This window comes from Argentina silus (assembly GCF_951799395.1).
Source record: "Argentina silus genome assembly, chromosome: 17".
NCBI classification, from domain to species: Eukaryota; Metazoa; Chordata; class Actinopteri; order Argentiniformes; family Argentinidae; genus Argentina; species Argentina silus.
The window spans coordinates 7,530,871-7,542,173 of record NC_139671.1 but is presented as its reverse complement, the minus strand read 5'-3'; the positions used below and the strand labels follow the sequence as shown (position 1 = coordinate 7,542,173).

The following is an 11,303-nucleotide window of genomic DNA, read 5'->3' as shown; positions in this document are numbered from 1 at the left end:
TTATCGTGAGTTGCAGTAGCGAAGCTATTGTGTGGCGTTGAAGTGCACCGGGAGGGGGGGCTCTGGGCCCTAATTTCTGGCAACCCGCCTCCTCATCTGGGTCCTAATTTCTGGCAACCCTCACCTGCACTACTCCCCTGCTCTCTGTCCTGCACTGCATATTGCAGCCATGCTTCAGTGAATGGGCTTCTTTCCTCAATGGCATTGTGCAAACAGGCATGTCAGCTTGTAAAAAGCAGTCGAGTGGATGTGTACATGCCTTAAAGCTTACAGTTTGACAGTATGCATCAATGACAAATCTACAGTACATATTCCCATCATTTGTGTTCTACAATAGGACAAAATTGCGTAGACTGGGGGGGGGGGGGCAGTGTTTTACATGATTATGTTGACATATTATGATGACATAATATGGTGTATTAAAATCTTTTTGCCTAATTATGTAATAAACGAGTAACTCTCCACAGTAACTTAATTGGAAATGTCAAGTCACATGGTGAGACAAAGAGAGAGAGAGAGAGAGAGAGAGAGAGAGAGGGAGAGAGAGAGAGAGAGAGAGAGAAAGGAAGAGAGAGAGTTGGTGTAACTGTTGCTGACATTGTTCTTTTCATGACACATCATGGAGGCTCCTGGAGGAGGAGGGAGGAGGGCGTGTGGCTCTGACTACAGCCCTGAGGCTGGCCGTCACTGTCGTCCTGGTGTAACACAGCCTGACAGACACACGCTTCCCTTGCACTCCACTTCTAATGGACTGGCATGACATCAGCTGTCCACAGTGCAGGAGAGGAGAGGGCTCTGGAAGCTGGCTCTGAAATGCACTCTCGATATCAGCCCACTGGGGTGAATCACAGTGTTGGGCTTGCCTACATCTGCTCTGGCCTAGAACTGAAATTGAATAATCTATCTGAAAATCCAGTGTCTTGTCCATGAGGTTGATAAATTTGGTGGGATTTTATTAGTTTGGCTTTGCTTTTCTAATACTAATAAAAAGGTTATTCATTGGTTTGCATTCTAGGAGAAGATAATAGGGTTCAATGTGCTATAAATTACATTGTGGAGACAAATATGATATATAAATTGACAAATCATAGAGACACAATGAGCCTACAGTAAGTTATAATTGACAGGCAACCCAATATGGTTCAATAGAGCAGAGCACCTCTCATAGAGAAGATTACCTGAACTGCTGATGTCATTTAATTCTCAGTCTTACATGCATGCTTCACCCTCTATTACGTACCGCACAGTTGAGTATTGATCCATATATCTAAGTGACTGCCGATTATTTCATACGGTTAAAAGCTCTGGTATTGGAAAATTGAATACATGCCATCTTTATTTATGACAGAATTAAAATAATCTTAGCGCCTTCAAATAGTCCCTTCAGAATAATGTATGAGGGAATTCAAACACCAGCACAGAACACCCATCTGCCTGTGAAGAGTGTTGGCAATATTTTCTGCATCATTGTAGGGGATGGTGCTATCACACTTCCATTTGCCTTCATGGCACAAGGAGCAGTTGCATTAGTTGCTAGGCAACATGGCCGTGTGTGAAATTACTAAAGCAAAGATGGAAGTAGCAATTTCAGATCAGTGGAAGTTCGGTAAAAGAGAGGCCTTTGATATGTTGCATTGTCAGGATGTCAGTGTATACTTTGTACTGCTTACCCAGAATACCGCAGTTAAAACCCCTAGGAGACAGCTGTCCAACAGCATTGCCTTTAAGAGGTCTTCAAAGATGTGTTCTCATTACTAAGAGAAGAGGCATCTTGATGTGGAAAACACCCATGCACCCCCACAAAAATGTGCATTAGGGAGAGCAAAACTGCCCGTCTTTTGGTCAAATATGACCTAAAATCTGTCGACCAAGCTAAACATACAGCATTGGTCATTTGGACTTTTCCAAATGTCAAGTAAGTCTGAAAGAGAGTAAACAATGGTATCATACAGGATTATATAGGATGCACAGTACAACAAAAATAATAATCGTAGACACAATGGCAAATGTTTTTGGCTGACTTGCGCCACCTTGTGTCCATTATTGGAGTTTGTAACCAAAAGTGGTACTACTCTCTTAATCTTCACCACTTTTATGATTATCCAACTGACAGATATTGATTAATTACTAACCAATGTGTGGATCATTATAACCATATACGATGGCATCTTTAGCACACAATGCAATCTTAGATGTGAAATTCTAAACTCAAAGTTTGTGACGTAATCTGATATAATTATAAGTTGTCTATAAGAATGAATCCACATTCTCGGACATTTGTCATATAGATTCAGCTACATATCGGACAAACTTGGTTGAGGACAAATGTGACAGTGAAATGCAGGAGTCAGTTACATATTTCACTTCTGAAATGAGTGAAGAAACTTTATTTACTGAAAAATAAATGAACATAAGAAAGCCCAAAGAATTGGCATTGTTACAAAAAAAAAAAAAAGAACATTAAATGCATTTGTCATACAATATTGAGTGCGTTGGTCTCCAGACACGGCTGGGCAGTCTCTAAGACTGTCTTGACATTTTCAGGGAAACGCGAACAAACATTTAAAAGTCAGGTGACATCCCTAGCTGGAAATGGGCTAATCTGCGAAATTCTCGTCATCAGAGTCACTGCTGAGGTAAGACGGTTCGGATCCCCAGTGGTGGCTGTCCCCCAGGGAAACAAGGGAGCTGGAGCCATCCATGGACAAGTTGCTACTGCTACTGCTGCTGCTGCTGCTGCTACTACTACTACTACTACTAGTAGTACTACTAGTACTAGTAGTAGTAGTACTACTACTGTCGTCATCATCGATCACCAAAACCTCTTCAGGCTGGGCTGTAGAGAAACACATGAACATCATGACAGTCTCTCACAAAGACCAACATAGATCTGACATAGAGAAAGCTCTGTGGTCTGGCTAAAAGGTTCAAATAATGACTGCTGCGTTGAATATGGCCCCTGCAAATTCTGTAACACTTCATGACCTACTTGGATTCCCAAGCGAATGCCAGTTAGTTTGAACATGGTAAATCTGGGGGTACCTTGACTTTAGCCGTTCCTACAACAATCGTTGAGCCTTTGGAGCGGAGCTGACGCACCTCTCACCTTTCCTCTCTGTGATGAGGGCCAGACGCCGGTCCCGCATTTCAGGGCTGAGGTTTTCCACCATACGGTCGATGCAGTTGTCTAGCACCAGGGAGCCCGCCTGGGATAGGATGGCCTGCCGACAGATGGGACATTCGTCCTTCCGCTTCCGCCACTCCCTGATGCAGTGCAGGCAGAAGCTGTGAGCGCAGTTCAGTGTGACGGCCTGTAGGGGATATCCAATAGGACCAACACACACACACACACACACACACACACACACACACACACACACACACACACACACACACACACACACACACACACACACACACACACACACACACACACACACACCTGACTTTTCACTGCTGAAATGATTGAGTACGGAACAGTATTTTCAAACCCAGACACTGTGTTAACACCGTCATTGACAACCCAAACAGCCCAGTAAACTTGTTGATGTTAAAGCTGCAGTAGGCAACGTTCCACAAATATTCGTTTTATTGGAGTTTGGTGTAATTGTCATTACACGCCGTCAGCTATCAGTATGTAAAATGTTCTGAGAGAAGATCCAGCTTATATGACTCCCCCTAAGAGGCTACTTAATAATAATAATTTAAATTGCAGATTAGTTGTTGAGGTCTCAAGAATATAGCCTCCTGTTGTGAAGTGTAGCCGAAATTGTTTTCAGATAAGCTTCCCTTTATGAAATGTAGCCTATTTTATCTGCAGATTTTATCCTATCCTATTTTATCAGCGGTTGAGGCAGCACGTCTTGTCTTGGTCTTGCTACAGCACCCCGACAACCGCGTTAACGGTACGCTCGTATGTTTTGGTGTTGGCGTAGTATCAGCGTAAGAGACAGGTAAAATGATTTACCTTAATGAAGAGCTCAGAGCAAATGATGCATTGAAGTTCATTCTCCAGCACCTCAGTCATCTGAGTGACGACTTCCTCTTTTTGAGCTCTCGCCTTCTCCTTCTCTTCCTATATATCAAACAAAACTTCCGTTAAAATGTCACCGACGCATTTCCTAGATACTGTTTGTCAAGGAAATCACGACCAATCACACAATACAGAAACCGCAATTGATTCAGATGAACACTGGTTGCTGCCTACCTTAGTCACCTCCAGCTCCTTGTCTTTGGCCAGGAGGACCTCCTTGAAGTCTTGCCGAGAGAGTGCAAGTTCCTCGATGACCTTCTTTTGCTGCAAATATATTCAAGATTTGTTAAACCCAGTAATCAAGCATGCATCACACAAACTTCAAGACAAGAGGGGAAAGTGTCTGCGTCGACTACCTCTTGCAAGGCGTCCTCCAGCTGCTTCTTCAACCCCTCCTCGAGCTGCTGTGTTTTCTGCACCTACAAACGACAGCATATGGCATACAGGTTACATGAATTCAAACAAGTCCGTTATGGAGCAGACCTGGTTTGACCCTCAAACCATGCAATTATACACTTGTATTGTGAAAACAGAAAAACATACCCAGTGCCGAAAAATAAATGTTATATTCTTGAAAAATAATAACAATAAAAATACAAAATACATTTGAATGAATTAAACACGTCTGTGGCTCACCTCCAGGCATTTCCCAGTCTCGCTGATGGACTTTTCCAGCATCTCCATCTTACGCATCTGGCCACTAAGCACCTCCAGCTGGGTCCGCAGCTCTCTCACCTGCTCCTCTCGATGGGGGTCATCCTGCTGCTGCTCCCCCTCCAGGGCCGCCACCCGCCTCTGTGTGTCGCCCATCCGCTCCAGCAGCACCAGCATGTTCTGACTGTGCCTAGAATCATTCACTCAGCTTGAGCATACCAGACCCAACATGCTCCTTCACAATACCCTATGGTCTTAGAGACAAAGGCATGAGAGACAAAGAAGCAGGCACCCAAAGACATACCTCTGCAGGTCCCTCATAGAACTGCTGGACCCCTCTGGAGGAGAGTCCAGCCTCTGGAGTCGTACACTGGGCCCAGCCTGATCCCGTAGCTTGGGACAAGGTCTCTCTTGGTGCTCATCTGAGGGGCAGGGCTGGGCGACGGATTTGTCAGTAGCTGAGCGGCGGTAAAGTTTGGATTTTGATGAGGTAGAGGGCTCCAGTTCTTCAGAGTTAAATTTCCTCTTGGTCTTCTTGGTTCTGGAGGCTGTGCAGGGCCCTTCACTAGATCCCTTTTCTAAGTGTACTTTGATGTCCTTGAGGGGCTGCCGAACCAATATGTACTCATATTCAACTTTAGTACCAACGATAGGCACCCCCAGCTTAATTGAGTCCCCAAGGCTCAGTTGGTGAGCTTTGTCAGCAGTTATCCTTTCTCCATTCACCCACACACCATTCAGGCTCTGAAAGGGAAAGCAACCTTATTTTTTTTTACTATCTTACCATAACGTCACCTTTTTAAAAACATCCTGAAATGGAGACATGGCAAAACTGTACCTTCTTGTCAGTCACTGTCCATCGACCATCTTCAGTTTGCTTGAACAAACAGTGCAGTCTGGATATCATAAGAGGGCAGCTTGGGGACACGATCTGGTGAGTGACATTCAAGCCACGTCCAATGGTGACCTGACAAAAAACAGGTAAGTGGATAAGACCAACACAATTTAAAATGTGTATATAATTTGGCGAGTTGCACAAAATGGCACAAGTTAGCTTTGTCTAGTAGTATCAAACCACCAATAATAACTTTGTGATCTGTCCTGTAGGAATGCTGTTTGCTGGTAGCTCATGCCCATCGTAAATCAGCTCAGTACGCGTAGGGCACTCGAACACTGCCACCTGCTAACAAGCTCGATAAGAAAGCTAGCCTCCAACATTGAAACGTATGCCACATACATCGACTGCGTGGCTGGCATACGCACAGATGTTTTGCTAATCATATTTCGTTTTCATGATGAACTTTGTAGTTAAGATTGATGTTCAGTTGGCTGGTGGAGCATAGCAAAGGTCTCCTGCTAGCATGTGTAGCTAAATGATCTCTTGGCTACCTCTGTATTCTCGAACAGTTGAAGCCAATCCGATTCTTTCCCGACCCGTGTCAAACACCATAATTCCTTTTTCACTGACTCATCCTCCTCGGTTGGAGAGGAATTCGATGCCTCTAGATGTTCCATGTTTGCCTCATATTATACTATACACATCTTGTTTTCTAGATCTAGGTCTTGTGTTGTTTTCCTGTCTTCAGAAGAGCCAAGAACAGACATCTACAGTGTCCAGTGAAAATGACGTGACTTGAAGGAAAGACCCAGAATGCTTCGCTGGAAAAAACTTTGTTTTTTTTCTTCTGTGATCCAAATCTTTTGGATTTAACCATCGCTTTTTTGGGGTGAACTCATTCTCAACTCGTTATATTGAATATACATATTGCTAATCACCGATCTGGATGTCAGTGCAAAACAGGTTCATCATTCACTTGCTTTAACGAAAGCCAATCAATCCTCAGTGTAGGAAGAAAAACGGGATTTTTTTTTTGATACAAAATAGACCTCATACGAACATGCTTGTTATTCACAGTCCAAAAAAATGACCTGAAAGACTGTGAGGCGGGACTTCCCTTCATTCACGGATAGAAGTTTAGGTGAGAAAGCAGAAGGGCTTGGTCCGTGTATCCAGTGTATCACACCGGTTTATCTGTCTGCTTTAGGACACCTGGGCTACAATGATGCGGCGGGGAAAATAGAATCCCATCGGCTGCTTACCTGAAACGTTTTGTGCAGCGCTCGCCTGTGAAAATGTCTGATGTCAACAAAACTATCCAGAAATGGCACGCAAGTTTTAGCAAAGGCACGGACTTTGATTCGTGGGGACAATTAGTGGAGGCAATTGATGAGTACCAAATGTAAGTTGCAACATCAATACATGTGCAGACAACTGCCTATGCCTGTCATTTAATAGGAATGCGAGTGGACGGTTACGTTGATTGAGACGAGACCGTTAATGTCAGTAAAAGGGAATAGCATAGCATTGTTATTTTTCATATATTCCAAAAGTCAGTTAATAATTATTACCATTTTAGATATATAGACCGACTGTTGCACTGTAATGTAACTATTTCCTAATCTATGCCAAATTGTAACAACATCAACAACTTGTCTTGTGCCTGTCACAATGTTGCTATCTTATTCGGACGAATTGCTTCTTATATCATCATTGTTATAACAATTGTACAAGTATACTCAATGAACCTTTCTGAATTATGTTTTTCTGCATTCTGCAAGTGCAATATGATGTTGTATAGGCTACTACACACTAAGGACATTGAGAAATTCTCTGCCACACCCTCTTATTGTTATGGGTTGGGGTTGTATCTATGGGTGTTATGCTACTGTCAAGTTTTATGATCGAGAACAATAAGGAAGGATGTACCGTCTCAAGAAAGAGGTGTCTATAATTGATTCATGTTTCATTGATTCAGGGTGGAAATGGCAATTCATGTTACATTTTAGAGGAGCCTAGTGTACCTCTTCTCTTTGCCCTGGAGGGGGCGTTAGATCAACAGAATGAGTGGAATTTAAGTGGAATTTAATTATGAAGACGCACTTGACTAATGTCTCTTTTCATGTTGATCTAGACTTGCAAGGCAACTGCAGAAAGAGGTCCAGTCAACAAATTCATGTGACTTCACAGAGGACCAAAAGGTACACCCTCTGCAGACTGATATCAGTAGTTAAAACATGTCTGCAGTTACTTGTCAACTAACTATTTGTTAGATTATCTACAAACGATATGTCGTCAATCTGCATATAAAGCATTTTTTCCTCTCCAGAAAACATTAGGAAAGTTTGCAACATGCCTGGAGTTGAGAAGTGCAGCCTTGCAGGTTTGTACCTCTCATGATTGCTGATTTAGCCTGGGTAGAGGGACTAAATGTATGCACTCTCCCTTCCCTTCATCAGTGTAGCAGCATGTTAGACGAGGTAAATACATTGAATACCAATCAATAAATCACACTTGGCGGTGCCTGATGACATGTAATTAAGCTGGTGTGAAGATGGCTCCTCGTTGGCTTATTACCATGTTGATGAAAATCAAGCTGTGTGTTATGAAGAAGAAATGTTAATATGTAACTCTCCACCTCCGCCATTCATCCTCATGACTTTGAATTATTAGCCACTGTGTTATTCATTTGACTCCATAACACGTATAAAGCTTTTATCAGGGTGTTCTGGTGTTCAAAGGCTGTGGCCAGTTGTGTCTGCCAGAGTTTGTCTCAAGATGTTGAATATTTCAGATGTTTTCTATCCTCATTTTCATTGCACACAGTGCACCCAGCCCCAGGAGGAGTTCAAGTTGGAAGATCTGAAGAAACTGGAACCCAGTATGTACAGTACAACTGCACTGCTAGGGGGAATGTGGTTCCATTCGAATTCTCTGCTCATCATTAATTGGGTGTTTTGGCTCATGCTATGTGTTCATGGTCTAATTAAGTTCTCTGTCAACAGTTATCAAGAATATTCTGACATATAACAAAGATTTTCCCTTTGATGTGCAGCCAGTGCCCTTGAGGTAAATATAATGGTCAATAAATCAACACAGAACTGGCCACTTATAATTATACCCCATCGAGAAATAAACACAGAACCAATTATTTAGTGTGACAAGATAGGTACAAGATTCTTTATTAGCCACACAGCGAGATCAGACAAATACATTTTCAGCATGGTGGGGAGCTCTACATACTGTACATTGACATATACAGCAATGAGATAAACACGGACATTAATCATTCCCGTTATGCAATAGGCTCATTCGTCAAGTCTCTACATTTTGTACAAACGAAAACGGATCACCATCTGGGTAGCCCATGTTGTTGGTCTCTTTGTGTTCTTATTATGTGTTTATGCCAGGCTGTGAGTCTATAAAAAATGCAAAGGAATTGCTGAATAATAAAGTGTTGTAAACAGCTAACAATCTATTTCTTCAGGAAAATCCTCGCTCCAGGTGAGGAGGAGAATCTGGAGGAGGAAGAGGAGGATGCTGCTACGGGTGCTGGGTCTCCAGAAGCCTTTACCTCCAGAGTGCCAGGTACTGTGTGTGTTTGAACCTACTCAACAGGCTCATTATGCAAAAGTGCTGTGTTGTTTGGTTTGTATGGTATTGCACATTAAACCATGGTCACTGTGTCATGGGGAAAGACCTGTTGACTATCATGTTGGCGTTGTGGTCCTTTTTTGATGGTCTATTATTGTGCATCTCTGTTCCACTCGGTGCTGTGCATGGCTTCATCACTCTGTGTCCACTGCCTGCTCCATTTACAGCTTTGCAAGGTATGGCTTTGTTGTCTGGAATGGGTATTTTGAATGCATGCTTTGTCAAGGTTTTGCCATAGCTCGAACATGATAGTGGATATTTGATAGCCCTTGGCTACTTGGCTTCATATACAGTACAGTGTTTCAGTGCCTTATTCATGAATGAGTCAACCTATGATTGCTATTCAAGCATTACCACTTGTAATAAGTAAAAGAAAGCTGGCAATTAATTACGAGGAAACAGTATGTAAACTTTAAAATGAATTCAACTGCTTTTACACCAGGAACGTTTTCATTGAATAGTGCATTTTGGGCTAGTGACAGAGCTTTTATGTGTCCTACAGGTACATTGTTGCCACGGTTACCCTCAGAGCCTGGGATGAAACTACTCACAATAAAGATTGACAAGATTGGGTTGAAAGATGCTGGGCAGTGCATTGATCCTTACATGACAGTTAGTGTAAAAGGTAACTACTGTATTCTGTGTACACATTCTGAAGATAAGTGCTCACCTATGTTCTCTGTTGAGTCGATAGAAGATTGTAAATCTATTTTCAACACAACAGAGTTAGTCCTAAGGTCTGGTTTCTCCCTAGATTTGAATGGCATTGATCTGAACCCAGTGCAGGACACTCCAGTGGCCACCCGAAAGGAAGACACATACATTCACTTCAGCGTGGATATAGAGATCCAGAGACATCTCGAAAGACTACCTAAAGGTCTCAACCCAACCTATCTGCTGTATATTCAACTACCATTAAGTCTTATTTAATATTTAGCTACAGCATAAATCAATGTTGACAACAGATCTATTTGCCAGACTCAATAATCATTAAATTAATTCTTGTTCCAGGTGCAGCTATTTTCTTTGAATTTAAGCACTACAAACCGAAGAAAGGGTTTACCAGCACAAAATGTTTTGCCTTCATGGAAATGGATGAGATCAAACCTGGTCCCATCGTGATTGAGCTGTGAGTAGCCCATCTGTGTTTTCCTCAACTATTTGTTTAATCCTTATTTCAACTAATGTCTGACCTTTGACTGTACTATCAGAACAATAACCTGTTTGTTATTGGATGTCAGGTACAAGAAGCCCACTGACTTTAAGAGGAAGAAACTCCACCTCCTGACAAAGAAACCACTCTATCTCCACCTCCAACAGACTTTGCACAAAGACTAAACTACGGTGGCTGGGTCATGAACCCTGAAGAACTACTTTTTCAGCTGTATTCCACTCGAGTCATCATCCAGCAAAGTTTGGTGTATCTCCTCCACTCTGTCGGCAATACTAAACCTAGGCCTGAAGGCCAAGCCCTTAACTCTGTGACAGGATGGTGCTCATTCCATGGTTGACGCACATTTACTATACCGTGGTGATGTCCTGTAAAACCCATTTGATGCCAGTTGAAGACTCCTCTGCATGAAGTACATTGGAAAAGAAGAGTGTTGAGCAAGCAGTCGGATATATCAGGCAACCAGCAGTAAAACTCTGACAACCAGCCTAATCTCCAGTCTTCCTCTGCTCTTTGCTTATTTGGGAACCAGAGGAAGCGAGGTGGCGCTGACTTTGATGTGGAAATACTATGATATCATCCTGTTAGACTGGCTTTGAGAAAGAGGCTGCATGTAAGTTGATTTATGCCTTTGTTTTAATGCTGTTCCCATCAAGACCGTGCGGTCAACTTCTTTATTAAAATGTTGTCTACATTTGATTAATATTTGATTTTAGATTTTATTTTTGTAATGTCAAAGAATCAAGACTAACTGAATATACTAAATACATACTAACTGGTGCGTATAATTGTGTGTACGCTTGTGCTGTCTGACATGACTGACGATTGTTAACAGTGTTGTGGATGACAGGTTACGATAAAATGATTGTTTTAACATTGAATTGAATATTTACACTGCTTTCATTTCTAATAAACAACAAAACTCTGCTTGACATGTGGTTTTTCCTTGACAA

General features: G+C 42.3%; 2 protein-coding genes across 4 annotated transcripts; one reads left to right on the top strand and one right to left on the bottom strand.

Annotated features, from left to right (window-relative positions):
* Positions 1–2,360: 2,360 nt before the first annotated feature.
* rnf8 (ring finger protein 8, E3 ubiquitin protein ligase) lies at positions 2,361–6,569 on the bottom strand. Of its 2 annotated transcripts, none has more exons than XM_083689398.1 (9): positions 6,077–6,568; positions 5,526–5,654; positions 4,992–5,431; positions 4,670–4,877; positions 4,390–4,452; positions 4,208–4,297; positions 3,968–4,075; positions 3,107–3,311; positions 2,361–2,836 (listed from the first exon to the last, which is right to left on the bottom strand). In XM_083689398.1, the coding sequence occupies exons 1-9, from the start codon at positions 6,200–6,202 to the stop codon at positions 2,598–2,600; spliced, it is 1,608 nt and encodes a 535-aa protein (XP_083545524.1). In that variant the 5' UTR covers positions 6,203–6,568; the 3' UTR covers positions 2,361–2,597. The 2 variants fall into 2 exon arrangements, with proteins under 2 accessions (XP_083545524.1, XP_083545525.1); XM_083689399.1 differs by having other exon boundaries at positions 2,696–2,836; positions 3,100–3,311; positions 6,077–6,569.
* A 104-nt stretch (positions 6,570–6,673) lies between these two features.
* On the top strand, positions 6,674–11,282 carry aida (axin interactor, dorsalization associated). Of its 2 annotated transcripts, none has more exons than XM_083689401.1 (10): positions 6,674–6,927; positions 7,660–7,726; positions 7,855–7,908; positions 8,352–8,406; positions 8,531–8,594; positions 9,013–9,113; positions 9,682–9,804; positions 9,934–10,056; positions 10,191–10,308; positions 10,421–11,282. In XM_083689401.1, exons 1-10 carry the CDS (start codon positions 6,821–6,823, stop codon positions 10,515–10,517), a joined length of 909 nt encoding a protein of 302 aa, XP_083545527.1. In that variant the 5' UTR covers positions 6,674–6,820; the 3' UTR covers positions 10,518–11,282. The 2 variants fall into 2 exon arrangements, with proteins under 2 accessions (XP_083545527.1, XP_083545526.1); XM_083689400.1 differs by having other exon boundaries at positions 9,013–9,122.
* The last annotated feature ends 21 nt before the right edge of the window (positions 11,283–11,303 follow it).